The sequence below is a fragment of the Echiichthys vipera genome, assembly GCF_963691815.1.
Source record: "Echiichthys vipera genome assembly, chromosome: X".
Classification (NCBI taxonomy): Eukaryota; Metazoa; Chordata; class Actinopteri; order Perciformes; family Trachinidae; genus Echiichthys; species Echiichthys vipera.
The window spans coordinates 25,399,223-25,424,934 of NC_139825.1; the positions used below are offsets into that span (position 1 = coordinate 25,399,223).

The 25,712-nt window shown below is 39.3% G+C and overlaps 2 protein-coding genes across 2 annotated transcripts; one reads left to right on the plus strand and one right to left on the minus strand.

Moving 5' to 3' along the window:
* Positions 1 to 3,543: 3,543 nt before the first annotated feature.
* On the plus strand, positions 3,544 to 16,936 carry LOC310965810 (sodium- and chloride-dependent GABA transporter 2-like; the record flags this gene model as incomplete). Its single annotated transcript, XM_083939563.1, has 14 exons — positions 3,544 to 3,718; positions 7,229 to 7,363; positions 7,447 to 7,587; positions 7,885 to 7,972; positions 8,901 to 9,033; positions 10,170 to 10,304; positions 10,998 to 11,101; positions 11,293 to 11,417; positions 11,527 to 11,639; positions 11,730 to 11,867; positions 12,085 to 12,187; positions 14,726 to 14,826; positions 14,924 to 15,094; positions 16,883 to 16,936. The coding sequence occupies 14 exons, from the start codon at positions 3,544 to 3,546 to the stop codon at positions 16,934 to 16,936; spliced, it is 1,716 nt and encodes a 571-aa protein (XP_083795689.1).
* Positions 16,937 to 22,056: 5,120 nt separating this feature from the next.
* ppil1 (peptidylprolyl isomerase (cyclophilin)-like 1) lies at positions 22,057 to 24,517 on the minus strand. Its single transcript, XM_083939859.1, has 4 exons — positions 24,408 to 24,517; positions 24,083 to 24,237; positions 22,723 to 22,791; positions 22,057 to 22,333 (listed from the first exon to the last, which is right to left on the minus strand). Exons 1-4 carry the CDS (start codon positions 24,461 to 24,463, stop codon positions 22,113 to 22,115), a joined length of 501 nt encoding a protein of 166 aa, XP_083795985.1. The 5' UTR covers positions 24,464 to 24,517; the 3' UTR covers positions 22,057 to 22,112.
* Positions 24,518 to 25,712: the final 1,195 nt, after the last annotated feature.

The following is a 25,712-nucleotide window of genomic DNA, read 5'->3' on the forward strand; positions in this document are numbered from 1 at the left end:
ACATACAAAGGGTTTTAATGACTAGTGCTTCAAGTGTAATATATTTTTCACATGTTTGAAATAAAGCATTCATTCATTCATTCATAGTTACTGGACAGTGCATGGTCAATGTACTTAATTGCAGTCAAATCAGTGGGTATATGCAGGTATATGTAGTATACTCTTTTTCTGGTGGTTTACAGTTTATCAGCAAAAAAGCAATTGGAATATAAACGAAAGTACAGGAATAGTAACCTACCCATCTACCTAGTTAAACACTCACCTCAAAACCACTGGGCCAGTTATAGCCTATATATATGTTTAAAACTATATATTCAGAAAAGAAAATTCTAAATTATTAATATTTCATATTATATATGAACCTGTGTTATAATTATATACTATATGACTACACTTGTATGTCCGACATCCTTCACAATATCATAACATACCATATTATACTATATTATGTTAATAGTTCACATTGACACACATTATATTATATGAGCCTGCCAGTTGTAAAATATATTTTAATATTCCTGGCCAGTGGACCCAGTGGAACTATTCGGTCATTTACTTTTACACTTAATCGTCATCATCTACTGGACTGTCTTACTCTCTTTTTTCCTCCTCATTTCTCTATTTTCACAGTTAACTACTTTTAATTTTTCATTAACTGTCAATTAGAGAATTTCTTTTGCGAATCATGCAAGTTCAATGGGAAAGACATAGGGCCCCTTGAAGGAGGTTTCCTACTGAGATGTCATTGTGTATCGTCCATTGGTTGTTGTAGTCAATGTGGTTGCCATTTCTAGCATAAGAGTCCGCATCCTATGGCGATCATTTATCTTGGTTGTGTCCTGAAAGGAAAGGAACAGCTGAAGTGCCCCCTGCTGTGACCATCAAATACTGAGCTGCACAGAAATAATCCCATAGGAGCAGAAAAGGTTGAAAGAAGAATTCAGTTTTTGCATGAGGGAAAGTGCATTAGATAAAGAGCCAACATACATTGGCGATCAAAAATAGAGAATAAATTATAAATACTTGATTTATTCAGAAGTACTGTTATTTTTTGTTGTTCCGAATTTGATAGACTATCCACTGTGTCTACACCACTGCTGTGCAAGCAAGTCTTTGTTTTTTTAAAGAACCAAGGCACTTCAACAAAAACCTTTATTTTGTGAAAAAAGCAGTGAGAAAATTAGAGAAGAGTAACCACCGTGTCAGAGTAGAAGATTTAAACAGTGTTTTCTTCGGGCTATAAGATTCATAAATTAATAGGAAGTGTAGAGGCCACAGCTTTGAACGACTTTAGCACATCTGTGCCCACAGGACATCATTAGTTTCTCACACTTCTCTGGTTTGATCTTGTTCCATTTTTCTTCAGTCTCTTTCACAGTTCAGTAACCCTGGTGAGTTTCGTAGACATTACTTTATCACCATAGATTTTCAGTGACTCTCTATGGGCTTTAGATCTGGACTCTGGGCTGGTCACTTCATTGTTTTAATATTCTCAGCTTCAAGGAACAGCTTAACCTGTTTTACAGTGTGACGGGACATTTTCTTGCATGAAAATTGCAGCTGATTGGGAGACGGTTGCAGTGAAGGTATTACATGTTGCTGAAGGAGGTTCACGTAAACATTGCTTTCACACTGACATGTAGCTGTACAAGAAGCCCAACTCCTGCTGCAGAAAACATCCCCCAAACCATGACACTTCCTCCTCCAAATTTAACTGACTTCTCTACCCACTTTGGGTTCAGTCTTTCCCCAGTCCTACGCAGCACACAATGTTTCCCATCAGACACAAATAAATTTAATCTTCTCTCATCACTGAAGTCACTCTGGACCAGTTCTCCTCTGTCCACACAACATGCTCCTCAGCAAAGGCTAATCTCGCCTTTTTATTCTTTCTGCTGATGAGAGGTTTGGTCACTGCAGAGTGGACTTTTAGTCCAAATTGGACTATTGGACTATATTGGTGAAAAAGTCCAGCTGCAGTATTGAACCAATTCCCCATTGAGAGTCTTTGCATAATCCTCTCCTCCATCCTTCTCATGCACTTGTTTTACGTTGACGACCGGCCTCTTTAGGGACTTAATCTGTGTTCTTGTAAAGTTTCAATATTCTTGAAATCACGGACTGTGAACGCCCAACCTCTCTCTGATGGCTGAGAGGGTCATCCCTTTGGCCTTCATCTGGTAAACCTGCTGTCTCAGGGTTTCATTCACCTTAGAGGGGCTTGCCATCTTGCAAAGTGACCAGGAGAGTCGCAGATAACTAAGGTGTGTCCAACAATTCAGTAAATTCTCAACAGGTGCCAGATTAACACCAGTAACTAGGAGGGATCTGAAATTGTTCTCTGTTATTTCTCACTGCTTCTTTCAAAAAATAAAGGTTTTTGTTGCAGTGCCTTGGTGATTTAAAAAATAAATGCAAGGACAGCAGTGGTATAGCCTCAGCGGATATTTTTATCAAATTATGAACAATAAAAAAAAACAATACTTCAGAACAAATAAATAATTAATAACTTCTCCAATCTTGATCTCCACTGTATGGGCAACATGAAAGAATGATTCGTACAGTAATAGATGAAAAATAGCTACTCATCATACATTTTGACCACTTTACATGCTGTTTTTGCTGTCATTCGTACCCTCAAAACACCTGTATGATGGCTATTTTTCAAATGTTATGTGTATTATAACATGTTAGTGTTAAAATCACACTTGCCCTACTGAAGATTACTGTATAATATACTTTATAATACTTGAGTAAAACAGTTTTGCCTTGAGCATAGCGGTAAGGATGAATGGCAAGTTATTCAGCCCTGGAGCATTTACCTAAAGATTAATGTGTCAGTTTGGATCCTAACATGTTTAACTTGGATATATGAATATGTTTTAATGATGTGCCCCCACATACAAAAGTAACTTTGATGTAAAATGTCTCCCTCTTGCTAATTATATGTTTTTAAGCTTTTGAGCATGTCCTCATCCAAAAAAATAAACATGATATAAATATGAGTTCACTATAAAAAAAAATTAAAAAATGACCAGAAGGCAACTTGGTACTTGGATTATAAACACAAATTAAGAGAAGAGAAGCAGGTGGAAAGCCACAATCACAGGCTCCATTTGTTACGTAGTTATTATGTAAAATTCCTGGCATAATGGATTATACAAAACCATATCATAATACAATTCATTAAATTGAAACTTGAGTTGACAGGTTGACAGGCTAATCGGTATTCGTGACTGTGTTAAAATGAGTTTTGCTTTGGGTAAAACTATTCCCCTTCTTGCTTTCTATGCCTTGAATACCATGTCCAAAGATAAATTAGTCACACTTTATTGCTATTCTTTCCGTCGCTTGAGAAGCATGGTGTTTTTGTACTTAGCAAACTTTTGACACATATCTAGAGGTCCCCCTTGTGGCTAAAATACCTTGCAGCATGTTATGTAGCCCCATATAAATGTGCATAAGACAAGTCCCCAGTCAGTAAATCCAGAAACTCCAGGATCTATGCCACTGTTGCCACTAGGTCACTTCTCCCTCAGCAGTATGGCAGACTCTCTCTGCAGGATGTGTTATCTCCCTCCTAAGGCTGATTCACAAACAGTTGAGGAGCGTGGCAAATGGGGCAGCAAAACGGAGTTCATCCTGTCTGTGGCCGGTGCTATTATTGGACTTGGAAATGTGTGGCGATTTCCATACCTGTGCTACAAGAATGGTGGTGGTGAGTATTTCTGTTTAGTATTTCTAACCTCCACTTTAAAAAAGGACAGTATATACAATGTAAGATCTTGCATGCAAACTTCTTCAACTTTCATTGTTGTCTGTAAACTACAGAAATAAATAAACTGAATGTAAAATATTGTTTTTATTATTCACCAATTAGAAAATGTGAGTTAGTTGTTAGTTGTTATTTGAAAATTGTTTTATTTGTAAGCATTTTTTTTTTTAACCTTTAGTGGACAGTTTGAAAGTAAAAAGACGGGCAGGAAAAGGATGGGAAATAAGATGTAACAAAAGGGCCCTGGCTGGAATTGAACATGCACTCCTGTTTTACTACTTTTACTTTACTTGTAAGGTTGTCTCTTGAAATTGTTGCTGTAAAATATTAAAAGAATAGTGGTTTCAGTGGACTAGCATAAACTATAAGAATAGGAGAAGAACAAGGAATAAGTAGAAAACATAGTATTTCACCTGTGATACATGTGCCATGCATTATTATGAGTTCATACAAATTATTTTTTATGCCTGTGTTTACAATCACAGACCCTCAAGGCTGTGTGCTGTAAATCTCTTAGAGCACAGTACTTTCTGTCTGTCTCCCTCTGCTACACATCTGATGAATAATGATTTGACAGGTTACGAAAGGCTACGAAAATGATGTAATGCCCGTGTTTATCTAAAGAGCAGAGTCACATTCTTTGCTGAATCCCTCTGATTTGTTGTTTTTCTAACATACAAAACACCATTTTCCTCAAGCTTATTAAAGAGGATGGTGAAATAATTCACACACGAGTGTAATCTGATTAACTGTATTCTTGAGGGCTGGATTACCTTCATCCCTATAGTTGCTCGGCGCTTTCATGGCATGATGGGGGCTTAATTAAAACTTTGAGTAAACCTTTTCGTAAAATTAAAGTAAGAGGAACTAAGATTGACAACGATGGAGGGCAACTTCATGCAAAGGTCAGAAGGTGAACATTAACATATAACTTTAACTGTTTGCTGCGAAAACAGACCAGCCTAAACCCCAACGTCTCTTTATACGTCCACGAATTTAACACGGTGCGTCACCTAGCAACAGCAACGAAGCTAACGCCAGCACCATGGAATAATGCTAACTATGCTTTTACAAAAGTTGCTGAACATTGTTAAATAAAGATTAATTTTGAGACTTTACTTGCATAGTCTACTGAATGCTCTTGAAGTTTCAGTCCAGGGTAGACCCGCGATTTACGACTTGTTGAAGGGAGCCGGTTCTTCTAGATCTCTTTCTGTTAAACAGCAGTTGAAATGTCTCATTTTTAATTCAATTTATTTGTATGGAGCCAGCCTAGGGGGTTTCGGGTAATAATCACTAAGAGGAACGATGTTGTAACATTTGGACCTGAATCATCACGACAGGCCGTTGCATGCTGGATTATATCACGGCTAAAGGGCGTTGTTCGGTTCGACGCGAATTTGTTTGTATGCCAGGAAACAAATTGAGCCTGTCTATGTTTTTTTCCACCCGCTCCTCTCCTAATTTGTACTTGTAATCCAAGTACCAAATTGCCTTCTGATCATTTTTTCTTAATGGTGAACTCATATTTATTCATTTGGGACATGCTCAAAAGCTTTAAAACACGTTATTAAAACGTATTCAACTATCCAAGTTAAACATGTTAGGATCCAAACTAACACATTAATCTTTAGTTAATTAACAAAAGCATCATCACAAACCATTGATCTCATAAAGAAATAAATCCTCCTGGCCGGCGGTTGCTATGGAACCGACGATCTGATTAGCCTGTTGCTACACTGTTAGTTTAACCGAGCGTTAGCATAGCCCGTAGACATCGTAACGTTTCTCAAAACGAACAAATACCACACATATAAACACTAAACTGCTTTGTAATCTCAATCGTGTTATAACGATAAGATATATGCGGATTGTGGACAGTTTTAGCAACTAAATCAGTGAACATGTAGAGTTTTCTTAAAGCAGAGATAGCACTCAGTAACCGGCACAGCTGATTGACATTTCCAATAACAGAGAACGTTGCTAGAAATGTAATCACCTTATAAATATGTTGTAAAAAAATAAATGAAAAAAAGAAGAATACTAACCAATCATTGTAAGAACATGTTGAAATTGTCTGCAAGTTTATGTTTAGATCCCTACACTGCCATAGCCGGGATTATTGAGAAGGAGCAGACACGTGACAATTTGGGAGGGCGCTGTGCCTGTCCGCCATGTTGGAATACCACGCTCCTGGTTGCCGGGGCAACACTGCACCAGCGTTTGCTACAGCACGGAGTTTTAAATGTTTTGTTTACATCCTAAATTTCTTGATGCGAGCCATCCGTATAATGATGTATAAATGTAGACATACCACCAATATACATTCTCTTCATGGGATATCTTAGTTTGAATCATTCTGAAATATTTATTATGATTTAATTTGGCATGTGTGAACTAGATTTTACAGTTTTTCTCAGTCGCCATGTCATTGTGATATAGAAAGAAAATACAGAACTTTTTGCACTTTAAGTACATGTTGATGCTAATACTTTTGTACTTTTACTAAGTAACATTTTGAATGCAGGCATTTTACTTGTAACAGAGTATTTCTACAGTGTGGTTTTACTACTTTTACTTAAGTAACAGCTCTAAAAGCTTCTTCCACCACTGCAAGTCAGTAGTACATATATTACAAATCAATATGGCTTATATTCAGGTATGCAAGTCAGTACAATCATAGGCTACACAGAAAGATGCTCTCAATGACAGACCTGTAAAAGTTTAGCGTCAGTGTTTGTGGGAGTTGGGCCTTTTTCAGCTTCCTGGGGAACAAGAGTCTTTTTTGGGCTTTTTAACCAAACATGACCAGCTTGTTTGATATGTTTACTCTAAGGGAACTTAATAGTCTCCATGCATTGCACTGCTTCTCTGTGTATATAGAGGGGGGATGTTCAGTCCTCTTTGTTCTCCTGCAAGGTTGTTGTCTCCACACCTCTTAGTCAGATGCCTCACCTCACGCTGTTTCCTCGCTTTCTGCAGATCAGTCCTATCACTGTAGTATCATCTGCAAATTGTATTATGGTGTTAGAATTGTGGATGGGGGTGCTGTCACGGTGGGATAATGTAAAAAGGACTGGGCTCAGCACAAGACCCCGTGGGGTTCCTGTGTTCAGGATGAGTGTGGATGAAGTGTGGTTGCTTGTTCTCACCTGTTGCGGTCTGTCTTTGAGAAAACTCATAATCCATGTGTGGAGAGGTTTGCGCTTTATGCAGATCTGGTGGAATGATGGCTTTGATGTGTGAGAGCACTAGCTTTTCAAAGCACTTCATGGCAATGGGTGTCATTTAAACAGTTAACAGGGACTTTTGGGGCACTGGAACGATGGTGGGAGACATGGGAGACTCATTCCTGTTGCAATGACAATAGAGAATAGTGCTCTTTGAATATGTATTATTATTATTATTATGGGTATGTCATGCATGTTTACAGTGTTTTATTCACTCTTGTAGGTGCATTCTTCATTCCTTACACCCTGTTCCTTATGGCCTGTGGCATTCCTCTGTTCTTACTGGAGATAGCACTAGGCCAATACACCAGTCAGGGAGGAATCATGTGCTGGAGGAAGGTCTGTCCCTTGCTCGAAGGTGAGGTATACCTGTCTGAAGTTTAGCAAGAAAGCACAGAAATGCTACAGTAATGCAGTTTTAACATTTTCTGTTGTTTGCAGGCATGGGATACGCCAGCCAAATGATTCTTTTCTATGGATGTATCAGCTACATTGTGATCTTAGCCTGGGCTTTTCTGTATCTTTTCTATTCCTTCTCTGGCGAGCTGCCATGGGCCACCTGTAATAACACATGGAACACAAGTAAATGAATCATGTTACTTCTCTCCCACACATACACAACTAACTATTAGGGTCTTAATTGTAATTGTTTTAAATATATACATTTATTAGAAATATCAGTGAAAGTTGTATAATTTACATTCAATCAATCACTTTGAACAGACTAATAAGGAAATGATTATAATGAATTATTAATGTCTGGTTTAGGCAATTGTAATGGCAACAATTAATTCATCATGTTGTACTAATCTAATAATGTGTTCATTGAGGATGCATTTCAGGTGTAACTGTGTTTTACAATATGTTGATATATTTTAGATTCTTGTGTGGTATTGAACAACTATAATGCCGCTGCTAACTGGACCTGGCCTGTGAATGCATCCTCCTCTGTCCTAGAGTTTTGGCAGTAAGTTTTGATCCAAATGAGACTGAATTGAGTGGAAATTTGTCACAGATTATTAAAGGATAACAAGATTAATAAACTTGAATAACAAAGACGTGCTATTTGAATTTTGTTGTTGATGGGAAAACAGAGCTTTACCCAAAAATAATTTCATATACCCAGCTCTACTCTTGGTTTGGCAGGTTGGACCACTGTTCAAAAGTGGTTGGGTGTGTGCGAAATTTTTGTGATTCATTGACATATTAATTTTGTACATATTGGGGCAGGACAGCTTCCACCTGTGGCAGTTTTATTATGTAGTTTCCTAGCATAGCTCCATCTAATTTGAACAAGAACAAGAGGTTAAATCAGGCGGAATAATTTGGGTGTGAAGGACCTTCTTTCAAAATAACAGTTTTAGCTATTACATCTAAAGTAATTTAGGCCAAGGATCTACAGCGTTTTTAACCCGCTCCAAGCTGTAAACATGGGAACTGTTTTTTATCTTTACCATCTATCCAAAATGATGTAACTGCAGCATCCATGTCAATCCATGCTGAATAGCTTTATTATATGACGCGTTTCAATTTAAAGCCTTTACACACTCAAGTTTTTATTATTTTTTGGTCGATTAGACCTCTTGTGAAGTAGCAGCCTACAACTAACACTTTTATTCCCTATTGAATAATCTGTCAATTATTTTTTCATAAAGTAGTGAAAAATGTCCATCAAGGTGATGTTTTTAAATGTCTTTTTTGTCAGTCCCAACCCTAAAGATGTTCACATTGAAGAGTGATCTACTCAGCCAGAATAGCATGTAGTATTAGTATGAATAGTTTGCTTAACTTCAACATCATTAGATCTTTCATGATGGACCAAATAAGAGAGTAATGGACATGCTAAGATGCATATTTTCCCAAGTAATTTGCTAACGATACCTTGGTCCTTACAGACGGCGTGTGCTAAATATATCCCCAGGCATTGAGGTCTTGGGAAACATACAGTGGGAACTTTCTTTGTGTCTTTTACTGGGCTGGACCATCTGCTACTTCTGTGTGTGGAAGGGAGTGAGATCCACAGGAAAGGTAAGACTGAAATAGAGCTTAATACATAAAATATCTATGAACGTTATAATCTGTAAGATTTTCATCTAGTTAAATGTCTTTTAAGAGTGAGTTAAAACAATGGAGCATATGACCCACTAATTAATGCGGTTGTATTTGCCCAGAAATACATTTGAGTGTCTGTGGCCAGATGCCCGTGCAAAATTCAAATGCAGCGCTCTATTAGTGATGCTTTTTATGTTGGTCAGCAGCGGTTGGTCAGCCCAGGTGGAGCTAGTCAATGAAGCGTATGCTGCGTTTCACTGTAATCAGAAATCGGCACGATAGAAGGCTCGCTCTAATGTGTCTGACCGGCGCAGGTCCATTTCATTACTGCTCATTCCTCACAATGGAGGATCAACAGACAGAGAAAGAGGGACATTCAAAAAATAAAGTGAAGAAGGCAAATAATCAAGAAACATAGTGACTAGATGAAGGGTTCAGCTTCAACTACATACAACACACCGCCGAAGAGGCTGCTAGAAACAAGGTATCTCAAATCTTACGGATTATGACTTTAAATATGAAAGATGTTTTGCATATGTAGATACCTCATACTTGCAACCACATGAAACTCTCACCTGTCAGCCTTTTCCAAGCCTAAAGCGTTGACAGAGACTGTGGTGTGAAAAATGGCAACAAGCCAGTGCTGTCATTTGTCAAGGGTAAAGTGCATGAGTAATTCTAGTGTGAAGTCTGTGATTATGTGAAATTCAACCAGAAACGCTGACTTGCAAACTGTTCCGTGAGAGGGATGTCTGCAAATGATCCTGGGCGTACACCATAGTTAAATAGCATTAATCACTGCCGGCAACAGGCCCGAGACAGCTGTACCCGGAGGCATCAGGTTCTCCGTCCATCTTCTGAACGTGATATTTCATTAAGAATATTCTTCGGATATGGCACAATTGTCCACTTGGACTCAAGAATGAACTTTGGTGGTCAAGGTCACTGTGTGCTTACTGAACAAATTTAACACATTCACTCACTGATGAGAGGAGCAATTTGGGCTTCAGTATCTTGCCCAAGGACACTTTGATGTGCAAAAGACCCTTTCTGCCTCCTGAGCCACTGCCGCCAGAGGGTTGTAACATAAATAATTTTCTGCTTAATTGTAGGCTACCTACTTCACAGCCACATTTCCTTTCGTCATGTTGTTGGTGCTGTTTGTCAGAGGAATTACCCTTCCTGGAGCCTTCCACGGTATCAAGTACTACCTGTTCCCCAACACAACGCGGCTCGCTGACCCACAGGTATCATTCTGCTGTTTTCTAAAGTCCAGTTCAGACCAAAGATTTGCAACGAGTTGAGTTGAAACTTGCAACTACTTGCAACTACTTGCAACGTGTAGGTCTGCAATGTTCTGAAACCTGCCCATTCAAACCATAGAGGGTTATCATCTCCATAGCAACGCCTCTCTGTACTTCTATTCTGACCTGCTCGTAGCTGGATACAATTTGTAGCATTATAAAATATAAATGAGGACAGAGACAGTGATATACTTGCTACAACTGTATTTCTAGTTGTGATGAAAGGGCGAAAATACCGTTTTATTTCTCTGATTCGCTGCTTTGTTCTGGATTACGGCGCTCCCTCTCCTTATTCATTATATTGCTCACTCGACCCTCTCTCTCTCCATCTCTTTTTCCTCTCTCTCTCTCAAACGCTCGTTGAGCCTCCGTTTGATTGATTGGCTGTTGAAAGAGGTGACGTGTGTTACGTTCTAAAACAAGTCGCCTGCGATTTGACAAGCTGAATTGCAGGCGACGCCATCAGCCGGTTTGGGTCCAGACGAGACGGGTCAGTTCACGCCGCTGCAACTCTCACCTGCAACGTTCTAAAACAGTTTTGTTGTGTTGCAAATCTTTGGTCTGAACTGGGCTTAATATGCATCGCATTATTCTTTAGCAAAATTAGGCGTATAATAATTTGTCCCTGGTTTATAGGTTTGGATGGATGCTGGAACGCAAATATTTTTTTCCTATGCTATATGTTTGGGATGCCTGACTACGCTTGGGAGCTACAACAAGTACAACAACAACTGTTACAGGTGAGTTCTTTAAGATATTACTTTTAGCAGCTGCAGTTGATTAAGATTTCAGACTTACTTTTTTATGAATAAAACACAATCAGCATCTTAAATCTGATATGATATATGAAATATGATTTGACTGTAATACTTTAACGGGCCATGTTACCAAGAGAGAAATGAAGACACAGTGCATTATTTCTGTTTTACAGAGACTCCTTCTATCTTTGCTTGTTGAACAGCGGGACCAGCTTCATATCTGGCTTTGCCATTTTCTCAGTTTTGGGCTATATGTCACAAAAGCAGGGTGTCGACATTTCTTTAGTTGCTGAGTCCGGTATGAATATGAATCTACTCATGATGTCTAAAAATCCCACCGCAGAGCTAAAAAAAAAGGCACTGTGGCAGACAGTAGTTGCTTACTCTGTGTTGGTTTCACTCTGCAGGCCCCGGCCTTGTGTTCATAGTCTACCCACAAGCTGTGACCCTTCTGCCGTGGCCTCAAGTCTGGTCCATTTGCTTCTTCGCCATGATCATCTTGTTGGGAATAGACGGACAGGTCAGCGCCCTTATGTCTCCCAAAAAATGTCCTTCAATGTTTCTTTTGTTAACTTGTCTTACGCTGACTCGTCTTTCTGTCCTCCTCAAGTTTGTTGGGCTCGAAAGCATCATGACCTCTCTGTCTGACATCTGCCCTTCCAAGATCCGAACAGGATATCGTAGAGAGCTCCTTCTGATGCTGATCTGTGTTTTTTCCTATGCGTTTGGCCTCTTATTGGTGTCACAGGTAAGCTGCCAGAAGCGCATTCATTGGTGGTCACATTATTCATAATTCATCATGTCAGAGTAATTTGTTCAATTAACACCCAATATTTAGCATGTAAATTATGGCTTTTAGCATTTGTTTCTTATTTAAGGCTATCAGTGGAAGCTTCTTACTTAGCACAAAATAAAAAGTAATTGGTATCCAGATCAATTTATTTATTATTTTGTTTTATTTTAAGGGCGGTGCATACATTCTGCAGATCTTTGATCACTATGTATGCAGCGGACCCACTCTTCTTCTGATGGCAATCTTCCAGTCAATGGCTATTGGATGGATTTATGGTGAGATAAAGAAGGCTGCAACTAACTATTAATCGCAAATACATTTAGTTTACTGTCATATAGGAGTATAGAAACCAGAAAATATTCACATTAAAGAAGCTGGAGTCAGAGAATTAATCTCATCTCATCTCATCTTCAACCGCTTATCTGGGGTCGGGTCGGGGGGGTTGCAGCTTTAGCAGGGGACCCCAAACTTCCCTTGAAATATAATCTCTCCACCTAGTCCTGGGTCTTCCCCGAGGCCTCCTCCCAGCTGGACTTGCCTGGAACACCTCCTTAGGAAGGCGACCAGGGGGCATCCTTACTAGATGCCCGAACCACCTCAACTGGCTCCTTTCAACGCAAAGGAGCAACGGCTCTACTCCGAGTTCCTCACGGATGGCTGAACTTCTCACCCTATCTCTAAGGGAGACTCCAGCCACCCTCCTGAGAAAACCCATTTTGGCCCCTTGTACCCGCGTGTTCTCTGAGGGTAGGAACGAAGATTGACTGGTAGATCGAGAGCTTTGGATTGGTGACAAAGCGCACCCCTGGCGGAGGCCAATCCCCACCGGGAACGAATCCGACTTACTGCCGAGAATCCGGACACAGCTCTTGCTTTGGGTGTACAGAGATTGGATGGCCCACAGAAGTGACCCCCTCACCCCATACTCCTGCAGCTCCTCCCACAGTATCTCCCGAGGGACCCGGTCATATGCCTTCTCCAGATCCACAAAGCACATATAGACTGGATGGGCATACTCCCAAGGATCCTTATGAGAGTGAAGGGCTGGTCCGTTGTTCCACGTCTAGGACGGAATCGGCATTGTTCCTCTTCAATCTGAGGTTCGACTATAGGACGAACCCTCCTTTCCAGCACCTTGGAGTAGACTTTACCAGGGAGGCTGAGTAGTGTGATACCCCTGTAATTGGCACACACCCTCTGGTCCCCCTTTTTAAAAAGAGGAACCACCACCCCAGTCTGCCACTCCCTTGGCACTGTCCCAGACTTCCACGCAATGTGGAAGAAACGTGTCAACCAAGACAGCCCCTCCAAACCCAAAGCTTTCAGCATTTCTGGACAAATCTCATAAATCTCATAAATCCATGGGGCTTTTGATTACCTCAGTGACTTCCGCCAGAGATATTGACAATTATTCCCCATCAGCCTCCAGCTCTGCCTCTACAAAGGGCGTGTTGGTCGGATTAAGGAGTTCCTCAAAGTGCTCCTTCCACAGCCCGATTACCTCATCAGCTGAGGTCAACAGCGTCCTGTCCTTACTGTAAACAGCTTGTATGGTTCCCTGTTTCCCCCTCCTGAGATGTCGAATGGTTTTCCAGAAGCACCTTGGTGCCACCCGAAAGCCCTTCTCCATGACTTCTCCAAACTCCTTCCACACCCGCTGCTTTGCCTCTGACACAGCAGAGGCTGCAGCCGTTCTTGTCCGTTGGTATCTTGCAACTGCCTCTGGAGTCTTCTGGGATAGCATATCCCAGAAGGACTCCTTTTTCAGTCGGACAGCTTCCCTGACCACCGGTGTCCACCACGGTGTTCAAGGGTTACCGCCCCTTGAGGCACCTAAGACCTTGAGGCCACAGCTCACCGCTGCAGCTTCAGTAATGGAAGCTTTGAACATTGCCCACTCCGGTTCAATGCCCCCAACCTCCACAGGGATGCCAGAAAAGCTTCGCCGGAGGTGTGAGTTGAAAATCTCTCGGACAGGGGCCTCCTTCAGACGTTCCCAGTTCACCCGCACTACTCGTTTGTGCTTACGCAGTCTGTCCAGAATCTTCCCCCATCCTCTGGACCAACTCATCACCAGATGGTGATCAGTTGACAGCTCTGCCCCTCTCTTCACTCGAGTGTCCAAAACATACGGCCTCAGATCAGATGATATGATCACAAAATCGATCATCGACCTTTGGCCTAGGGTGCTCTGGTAACACGTAGAATTATGAGCATCCTTATGTTCCAACATGGTGTTAGTTATAGATAATCCGTGACTAGCACAGAGGTCTAATAACAGATGACTGCTCGGATTTAGATCAGGGAGGCCGTTCCTCCCAATCACGCCTCTCCAGGTGTCTCAATCATTGCCCACGTGGGCGTTGAAGTCTCTCAGCAGAACTACGGAGTCCCCTACTGGAGCCCCATACTGGAGGCTGAATACTCTGAACTGCTGTCTGGTGCATATGCACAAACAACAGTCAGAGTTTTCCCCCCTACCACCCGCAGGCGCAAGGAGGCGACCCTCTCGTCCACCGGGGTGAACTCCAACACCACGGTGCTCAGCCGGGGGTTTGTGAGTTTCCCCACACCCGCCCGGTGCCTCACACCCTGGGCAACTCCAGAGAAGAATAGGATCCAACCCCTATCCAGGAGTACGGTTCCAGAACCGAGCCGACCCTCCCGCTGACTCCGCAACACACTGTGATAAAGGTCCCCGTTCTCACAGGGAAACTCAAAACAATTAATACAGCCAGAGTTCTCACATACAACTTTTTCTTCCATCAATACTATACCCTATAGTCTGTGTGATGTATTTGTCTCTGTCCAAGGTGCTGAACGCTTCAGTGACAACATTGAGGACATGATTGGTTACAAGCCTCTGTCACTGTTCAAATACTTCTGGATGTATATCACTCCTCTTACTTGCAGTGTAGGTATTTGAATGAGAAAACATTTTATTCATAGTTTTTATAGTTTTAATTTTGAGCCAACAATGTGATATCATTGTGATTTGCTTTCCTTTAAAGGGGACACTTGTGTTTTTGCTCCTGAGATACACCCCCATGAGGTTCAACAACTCCTATGTGTATCCTTGGTGGGCGTACTATATCGGCTGGTTTCTGGCCATGTCATCTCTTATGATGATTCCAGTGACCATGGTCTGCAAACTGGCCAGAGGAAGAGGGACTCTCTGGCAGGTCAGTCGAGGTTTTTAGTATATCCATTGCCATTACTATCACATTTTGTCTTATTTCTATTACTATTATACTTTCTGTTACTATTATAGTTTTTAATGTTATAATTGTGATTCCTGTGCATGTCTGGGTCTCTCTCTCTCACCCAACTGCTCATGACGGCCACACACCATAGAGCCTAGAGTCTGTTTTGAGATTTATGCCTGTTAAATGAAAGTCTTTCATCGCCACTGTTGCTCATGGGGGAATTGTTGGGTCTCTGTCAATCTTAGAGTGTGGTCTAGGCCTATTCAATTAAAATCAATTCAATTCAGTTCAATTCAAAACACTATTAATTTCCGTGGGGCAATTTAAAAGGTCGCATTACAGTAGCTTTTAAAAGGACACAATCAACAAACATAAGCATTTCACAGACACATTGCACAATCACACAACACACACCACATCAACATTCAACACATAGCAAGTGCTTCAGTTAAAAAGTGCATAAAAAGGTAATTCCATTTCATATGATCATGAGTCAGCGATCAGCATTAAGAAGCTGGACAGCCCTGGGGATGAAGGTTACTTTCCTCCTTTGTGTCCGGCAACCCGTACAGCGGAGTCTGCGTCCTGAGGGGAGCCACTCAAACCCAGGAAACCAGATGTGAGAGGGGTCCTGAAGAATCCTGCATGCTAACTTTACAGTCTGTTGTCGCATAGGGCTGCTCGATGATTTTTGAGCAGACCTTGACCACATTCAATAGGCGGTTTCTGTTTTGCAGGGTGATGGAGTGGAACCAGTTAACCCTTTAAAGGGCACGAATTTGGAAATTCGAAATTTTAACCTCTGAGAGCTAATGGGGGTTGTTACAGGACATTTTTTGGGTAAAAATTATCAATATTTTTCCTCTTTGCATTGCAAATCAAGGTCATTGAAGTTATTGTATATGAGCACTTGCAAAAAATTACAGAGTGAATTTTAAAAAATGTGAGAAAAACACACAGAAACTGCAAGGAACATTTATTTAGAGACATCTCTGTCTTGAAGTATTGCTACTGGCTTGACTGTCATACAAGAAAAACACATATTCCTGCAACAAATACACACAACAATCAGTTCGGAACATTTTCTAGAACCGATAACAAGCCCACTTGTTACACAAGTAACAGTCAGAATATTGCCAAATAAGAAGTTAATACATAGTAAAATTGGCATAGAAATTGTAAATAAATAATAACATGTGAAACAAACTTTACAATTGATAAAAAATGTATTAAAATTAAAAAAAAATCCTGAATACTTGATGAATACAAATAATATCAAAGAACAAGTAAAATATCAGCAGCTACAAGGATCATGGTTAAAAATAAAACAGATTTTGTTTAGTTTTTTATAAAAGTGCATGTATACTTGCGATCCTACCCCTGTAGTATATGCCATTATACCACAGGGGTAGGATCGCATGATCTGTACAACTGAGAATGTAGGTGATTTTACCAGAGGTGGCCAGCATCGTGAAGTTGGTCAAAACAATAATTGTATCAAAAAATGGCATAGGCCATTATTTTAAGGTGACGATATATAACTTTCTGTTCATCGACTAGGTGAGCGCAGGCAGATTAATTGGTCTATTACTAGTTGTTGTGTTATTTTATAGTTGATATTTTACAGAAGCATTTTAAGAAGCTTTCAAAGTTTATGTACTTTGTTAGAACCTATTTTCTGTTTTCTGTGCATAGTGCATGTGACATTCTTTGACAATTTTTGGAGAAAAATATGATGAGACATACATTAATACCTTCCTCTAGCGTTTCAAGACAAGCGCCCAACCTGCAGATGACCTTCCACGGGTGGCAATGTAAACATCAGCAAGCATCAGTGCCTCACTGCACGTCTTTGATGGAGGACAAACGAGAAATGCATAAGGCAATGCCAATCCTTTACAAATAACTTTTGTGTTTTTTTCAAAATTATGTCGGGTGGGTTGTTTACTATATGGTGGTTAGTATTCATTTACAGATTCTTGTTTAAGGTGTGGTGACCTATAAGAGTAAAGTTTATTAAATGTATAATAAAGGAGAGTTTTTTAATCGTTAAATTATACTTTGAATTGTTACAATACGCTTATTCTCCTATCGATCAATGCTACTGTCATAGCTGCATGGTTAATGGTAAACTACAGCTAGCAGCTGATTAGCTTAGCTTAGCATAAAGGCTGGAGACCGCTTGCCTGGCTGTGTGCGAAGGTTAAAAAAGTTAGCCTACCAACACCTCTAAAGCTTACTAATTAATACATGATATCCTTTTTGTTTGAGCCACAAAACTGAAGAGATTTACAGGGTGTTAGCAAGCTTTTTTTTACTTATAGTCAGGTGTGTACAAAAAAGTACTTTTGTGGGAATTTTTGGGGGATTTGTTGACTTTTATATTTTTGGAATCTGCAGACCTTGGAGAATTCAAAAACCAATGTTGGCACTTGCACGGACACTTTTATGATGGCCATTTTGTAATTCCAAAATGGCCGCCATTTTGAAGAATTTTAGCTACCTTGGTCTCTAAACAACAACATAAATAAATTGAACATGCCAATCCTATGATTTTTTGGTCAATATTTCCAATGGTGGTCACAGAATTATCCCCAGACTTGTGCTGTGGCACCCATAGGGGTGGGAAAGAAAATTGTGGCATCCTCAAGAAGTGGAAATGCAAATTATTACTCCAATCCCCCTTACTGATCCCATTTCAGAAGTCCTGGGACAAAATACTTAAAATTGTCATAGGTCAATTAAAACTATAATCTGTACATAAAAGTGATTTATTTTATTTTTACACCATAGGCTAGTAACAGTCGGGACTCCGGCCCCAAAACTCAAAAACTAACTGCAGCAATCTTTACAAACTAACAGATTTATCAGACAGTATAAAATGTATCAAACTGTATAAAACAATATGAAACTAAGTCCAGATCTGGAGAGTGAGGACTAGAATGGGTTTGTTGTCTCTCAGCGATCGGTCCAATCATATGGGATTGAGTGTGGAGACAAATGCTGGCAATGGTCTTGGATAAATGAATGGCTGGTAAATAAGACAGAGAATGTTCAATTTCACTAGAAAACCAGGTTTCTGCCACATCATCGCATGGCACCACACCCTACTTTGGACCCGGACATGTTCAACGTGTTGTTGCTGCTCTCAGCCAGCTGCTTGCAGAACACTTGCCACCTGAGGTCAGTAATACTTTTTATAATGATGCCTTTCGGGCAGTACACTGAGCACACAAATTTTTCTACCACATCTTTTACTTCCTGTTGCACCTCGCCTTCATCAGATAGTTTCACCAGGGCAGAGAAGATCAGTAAGGGTTATTAGAGTAACAATTTAAATTTCCACTTCCTGGGGGCGCCACAGCACTATTTTGAGCGCAATTCTGAGATCACCATTTGATTCCTTGACCAAGAAAACACAGGATTGGCATGATTTTTGGTTGTCTAGAGACCAAGTTAGCTGACATTCTTTATTTAGGGCCATTTTGGAATTCCAAAATGGCCGTCATAAAAGTGCCTGTGCAAGTGGCAACATTGGTTTTTGGATTCCCCAAGGACTGCAGATTCCAAAAATGTACAGGTCAACAAATACCCCCAAAATTCCCACAAAAGTACTTTTTTGTACACAGTGAACCTGACTATTACTTCTATCCTCAATGCTAAGCTAAGCTAACCATCTCCTAGCTGAAAAGACATGGGAGTGGTATCAATCTTCTCATCCCATTTTCAGCAACAAAGCCAAGTTAAACCATTTTACCTCAATCATAAAAGTATGCTTGCCTGGTTATGATGTTTTTTTAGTTTTGAGACAGTTTATAAGAGTTGAACATGAAAGTGAATGCTTGATTTTGGGATGTGTATGTGTGGCAAAATAATCTCAGTCTCAAGTGTGCACCTGCTTTCTTTTTCAAGCTAAAACAAGGGACTTGGCTTAGTTACACAGCTCTGTTGGTTTTTCCTTATACGAACACCGCTTGCGTACATGTTTTATATGCTTTGTTCAGGTCAGACACATAACTGTGCTCCGTGACCTCTAGAGCACCTCTCCCCTTTGTTACTCCTCAGTCTCTCTGTTTTCTAACTGAACAGGCCTGAACCACAGGGATTCATTTATTATACCAGACCGAGTTATTCATGTGAATCCATCTGTGGCCCTGACACCATGGCGTCACATCATCAATGTGTTGACATCAATTTCTCTCAAAGTTGATTTTCTTATTGTTCTTATGTGACCTCAAACTAAAATGAACAATAACAATCAAAAACACAGTTCTGTGAAATAGCGTACTCAAACTCATTTGATTACCTGTTTTCTTTGTGACTGATACTGAGAAATGTGTACTTTTACTTGTCTAATACTTCATATATTGTGTTTATTTTGCAAAATTTATATAGCCAAACAAATGTACCTCTTCAAAATTTCAAAACAAGTATTCAACTACTTGCTGCTTGAATTTATAATGCAAAACCTTTAGTGCCTTAAACACCACTTCTACTAATTAAGGTGTAGTGTTCCTTGGATTACCATATTGATGAGGTTTATATATATATATATATATATATATATATATATATATATATATATATATATATATATATATATATATATATATAAACATCTTCAATATATATTTATATATGTATATATTCATATATACATATATTGTCTTTATACATGACTTTAAATTTATATAATAAAATACTTTTTGGGGCAATATGGCTTGTTCATTTACATCATGTATGCATGTGAGTGAGATGAGTGGACTGTTCTTCTTTAACTACAGAGTGATAAATATTTGACTGAGCTTGCTTGCCATTTACTTTTTCTTCCATAGATTACTCGTCAATACAAACTATTCAAAACGTCAAAACTACTCAAAACGTCAAAACATATGTCAAAAACATTTTGAAATATGTTTTAACATTGTTTTATTAAAAAACAAATCATTTAAATCTCTTCATTTCACCTCCTTTCATAACTATTTTCTTAATCGATTAATGTGCTGATTCTTTTGATAATTGTTTGGTCAATAAAACATTTGAAACTTCCGAGGATTCAATGTAACATCTTCAAATTAATTTTTTTATCCAACAAACAAAACCCAAAGATATTCAGTTTACTGTAAGACTGAGAAAAGCAGCAAATTCTCTATTAATGATCCCGAACAAACAATCTATTTGGGGGATGTTTTTGCTTTAAAATGACAAATGATTGGTCGATAATAGGTACCTATTCATTTTCTGTCAATTAAGTAATCATTGCAGCTCTACTTTATTGTGAAATGTACAGTGCCTTGAAAAAGTATTCATGCCCCTTGAACTTTTTCACATTTTGTCACTTTACAACCACAAACTTAAATGTATTTTATTGAGATATTATGTGATAACTAACACAAAGTAACACATAATTGTGAAGTGGAACGAAAATGATACATGGTTTACAAAAAATTTTGTTTTTTGCATTTGTATTCGGCTCCCCTGTGTCAATACTTTGTAGAGCCCCCTCTGCTGAAATTACAGCTGCAAGTCTTTGGGGTATGTCTTTACCAGCTTTGCACATCCAGAGACTGAAACTTTTGCCCATTCTTCTTTGCAAAATAGCTCAAGCTCAGCCAGATTGGATGGAGAGCATCTGTGAACAGAAACTTTCAAGTCTTGCCACAGATGCTCAATGGGATTTAGGTCTGGACTTTGACTGGGCCGTTCTAACACATAAATATGCTTTGATCTAAACCATCACACTGTAGCTCTGGCTGTATGTTTAGGGTCATTGTCTTGCTGGAAGGTGAATCTCCTTCCCAGTCTCAAGTCTTTTGCAGCATCCAACAGGTTTTCTTCCAGGATAGCCCTGTATTTAGCTCCATCCATCCTCCCATCAACTCTGACCAGCTTCCCTGTCCCTGCTGAAGAAAAGCATCCCCACAGCATGAGGCTGCCACCATTTTTCACAGTGGGGATGGTGTTCAGGGTGATGAGCAGTGTTACTTTTCCGCCACACATAGCGCTTTGCATACAGGCCAAAAAGTTCTACTTTGGTTTCATCAGACCAGAGTACCTTCTTCCACATGGCTGCTGTGTCCCCAACATGGCTTGTGGCAAATTGCAAACAGGACTTCTTATGTCTGCTACTCTTCCATAAAGGCCAGATTTGTGGAGTACACAACCTTTAGATGTCCTGTGGACAGATTCTCCCACCTGAGCTGTGGATTTCTGCAATAATAGAGTGACCATGGGCCTGTTGGCAGCTTCTCTCACCACTTCTCTCCTCGCTCGGTCTGTCAGTTTAGGTGGACGGCCATGTCTTGGTAGGTTAGCAGTTGTTGGCATACTTCTTCCATTTGTGGAGGATGGATTGAACAGTGCTCCTTGAGATGTTCAAAGCTTTGGATATTTTCTTTATAACCTTACCCTGCTTTAAACTTCTCCACAACTTTTTCCCTGACCTGTCTGGTGAGTTCCTTGGTCTTCATGATGCTCTTTGTTGACTAGTGTTCTCTAAACAAAGCACTGAGGCCTTCACAGAACAGTTACTTATACTGATACTAAAATTACACACAGGCAGACTCTATTAACTAATTAGGTGACTTCTGAAGGCAGCTGATTGCACTTTTTATTTAGGGGTATCAGAGTAGAGGGGACAGATTTTTATTTGCTTAAATAATTGTAAACCATGTTATGTCATTTTCGTTCCACTTCACAACTATATGTTACTTTGTGTTGGTCACTCACATAAAATTCATCCAAGTTTGTGGTTGTAGAGTGACAAAATGTTAAAAAGTTCAAGGGGTGTGAATACTTTTCCAAGGCACTGTAGATGGGTTTGAGATTTTCTGTTCCTTTACTCTACCCATTATTTGGAACTAGTGCATTAAAGTCTTGGATTGATAAGTCATAGACTAGTTGTATACAATTAAGAAACATGACATTTAATCATTTCACAAACATTTATTTAGTTAGAAAAAAAATCAGTGTAAAAAATAAAATCAGTATTCGTTTAATTTCGTACATTAGTTCTGAGGATTTTGATATCGTCAACTGGCCGATCTTGACCGCTTGTCTCCACCATCCCAATCCGGTTCAGCACTCCCATCCCCTGGTATACTCTTCCAAAAATACTGTGCTTCCCATCTAACCACTGGGTGGGGCCAAGAGTGAAGAAGAACTGGCTTCCGTTTGTGTCCGGTCCTGCGTTTGCCATTGCCACAATACCGGCACCTCGTAGACACACAGATGAAATGAGAGAATTACAATTTTGTGACTTCTCACTGTTAAAAGTCCCTAAAGTATTTTTTAATGAGATTTCAAATCCAGAAATTATTGAGGGAAAACAACAACTTTTGCACAACATTTGGTAAACATTGACATTAATACATTTATCTGAATATCCACTGAGTTGCACATTGCTAAAATTAAACAGCCCTGCAATGAATCCTACCTTAATTTAATAGAAATAATAATAACAACATTTATGACTCAGTACTTAGAAAGATACTAATAAATTAATTGTAAATGGTGCAGGAGCCTTTTCTTTATTTACCCATCTACGTTTGTCTCCTCCACAACTACCAGCTTGAAATCAATTGTATTTTTTCCACTGTGATTACCTGTGAATTTCAGTTCTGGATTCAGCTCATCTTCAAACTGTTTACCATATATGGAGGCACCGCCGCGGCCTGTTAGAAGAGCAAAGATCAGTAAACTTGATAGAAGAAAAGGTCAACATATGTTGACACATACGTTATAGTTAATCATTTGTGAGAACTCTAGCTGTATTAATTGTTTTTTGTTTCCCTGTGAGAACAGAGTGTTGCGGAGTCAGCAGGAGAGTCGGTGATTGCTATGGGAAAAGCCGAGATATCTAACGATGTTTTCCAAAATATATCACCAAGACAACCATAACTGTTCAATTACATCCTAAAATGACTTGGATTCTGAGGACAAAACTACACATTTACTCTCAAGTGAGTTAACTGCAGAGTATATACAATTATGAACATTTAACTGTGATCCCTTTATATTTCACACTTGTGGTTTCCAATGAGGTAAAGTTAATATTAATCATGTGTTTATGGTGACAAAGTCAACAAGTTAAACAAATGTATGAGCGACTACATGGCTATTAAATATATTTTAGCTGGAAGAACAAAAATGGTGAAGGGCACCAAATTAAAAATAAATATATATATATATATATACATATATTATGTATGGCTGTGTATCCTCACTACACAGTTTGTTTGGGTGAAAGTACTGATTAATTAAAGAATGCAGAAAATAAAGCATCATTCCCCTCAGTCCTGATTAAAGCTTACATTAAAAACACAAGGCCCGCAAAATGGACAGAGTATTGATCGAGACACATGCAAGCCACTAGATACACTACATCTCAAAAATATACGGACACTTGAATATCACACACACGGATCTGAAACCTGGCTGTGGACATTTGCTCCCGATGTTCAGCAAGAAAGCCTGGCATACAGTTTCCTGTAGATCAGCTTTTGTGGTTTCAATACTATCAAATCTATACATTGTATAATTTTGAAACGTGGTATTGAAAAGTATTGAACTATATTATATTTTTATGCTGTACTACATGATTACACAGCAGCGCTTTACTTTGTGTAAAACCTTTTTTTCTCCCTAGTTCACTAAATTTATTTTCTTCATTTTGTCTTTTGAAAGAGTTTACTGCTTATTTATAATATTTTGTCTTTGAAGGACTTTGAAAAGCGTTATACAAGTCTGATTATTATTAGTGGCCCAGTTATTTCGGAATATTTTCTTCATTATGTCATAAGAGGAATAGAGACACAAATACAAATTCTCCATACATGTGGAATTGAATGCTTTGCCTGTAGACAAATGTCACCAAACTAAAGTGAACACTTTGACCTATCCAGGTATCTTTCACTAGCCCAAACCATGAATAACAGCTATGTGTGCATGGTGTGCAGATCCCACCTGTCCCTGTGGGGTCTCCTCCCTGCACCATGAAGTCTTTGATTATCCGGTGAAACTTGGTGTTGGTGTAGTAGCCTCTTCTGGCCAGCTCTGCGAAGTTCTTGCACGTCTTCGGGGCATGTCTCCAGTACAGCTCCACCACAACTGTCCCCATCCTGTAATGCATGCTCAATATTAGTAACCTGTGCTCATTCATTTTACTGCCTGGCGGTGTGTAAAAGATCATCTAAAGGCGCTAAAAGAAATTAGCTTAGCAAACCTGAGCTAACTGTACTGAGAGCTAGCTTAGCCGTGTTAGCATTCAGCGCTTTTAATAAACACTCACGTGGTGTCCAGAGCCACTGCTGGCGGCTGCCATGTGTCTGGAGGTATACCTGACATTATCGCTCCGAACTGTAGCCTTTAGGCTTTAAACAAATGTGTTTGAATTAAATGTGAGCCGAGCTATCAGCAGAGCATGCTCGCTCCCTTCATTCAGTGGGGGAGTTTCTTCTTCTATGGTTACCGCTCGTTTCTTTCCGCCTGTGGCAGGAGGCACCAACAGTGGACCGCCCTCTACAGGACAAAACCGAAGACTGTATATTTAATGTGTATTCAGCCCACTGGTTCTCAAACTGTGGTACTCAGGCTCTCTCTGGTGGTACTTGAAGAAATCTCCAAAATATAAAAAAGGAAACATTTATTACTGAATTAATACAATACTAAGAAAATACTTTTACTTTTAAGATCCTTGAAATGCGATTTAAAACAAGTTTAGCATTTCCTGTCATATTTTTGTTATCATGCTCATGAGTTACAAGCTAAACTGTGATGGCAAGATAGTAATTACAGGTGAAATAATTGGTTTGAAAACACTGACATGTCAGCTCTGTGGCTGAAGACAGTCAAATAATAATCTTCTGATTAGAAAAAAACCTTCCTGTCTGTAGCTGAATAGTGTCGTCTTACTCTACTCTATTTTCAGAGGCAGAATCAGAATCAGAAATACTTTAATGATCCCAAATTGTTTTTGTTGCAAACTCCAGCTATACAAACAACATATTGAACAACAACAATATTATACAGATAAGGTATATTAGTAAAAACAGAAATATAAAACAGTATATATATGTATATATAAAATAAATAAATCAAATTTACAATAGTAATATATACTGATCAAAAGTACTGTAATAATGTGCAAAGTACCGTAACATTGGTCTTAGTGGTGGGACTTGACAGAGCCTGATATTTTCTGAGGTGGTACATCATGTACAAAGTTTAAAAACCACTTGACAAAACACTGGAAACACTGTGTTATTTTCACTAGTTGAAGATTGACCACTATATGCAGATCTTATAATTTTATAACAAATTAGGTAAATCTTTGTGTGCGTTCATGATTGTGTTCAGATGTGTGTATACTTTATCATATTTTATGATTTTTTAAATTTATTGTACTAATGTCATGTAGTTTTATACGGAAGTCCTAAAGGGTCATGGATTACATACATTTTATTTCCTCTCTTTTACTGTGATAATGAGATAATCAATTTGAGATCTGGAGAAAAGAAAACGATGGTCAATATCACACTGGTTCTCAAACTGTGGCACTTGCACCACTGGTGGTACTCAAGCTCTCTCTGATGGT

What these genes read in the sequence shown, in the direction of transcription:
- ppil1 (XM_083939859.1), bottom strand. Translation starts at nt 24,463, where the DNA reads ATGTCAGGTATACCTCCAGACACATGGCAGCCGCCAGCAGTGGCTCTG. An exon ending in GCAGTGGCTCTGGACACCAC is followed by an intron (nt 24,238 to 24,407) that starts GTGAGTGTTTAT and finishes CATGCATTACAG; the next exon opens with GATGGGGACAGTTGTGGTGG. An exon ending in AGGAGACCCCACAGGGACAG is followed by an intron (nt 22,792 to 24,082) that starts GTGGGATCTGCA and finishes CTCTTCTAACAG; the next exon opens with GCCGCGGCGGTGCCTCCATA.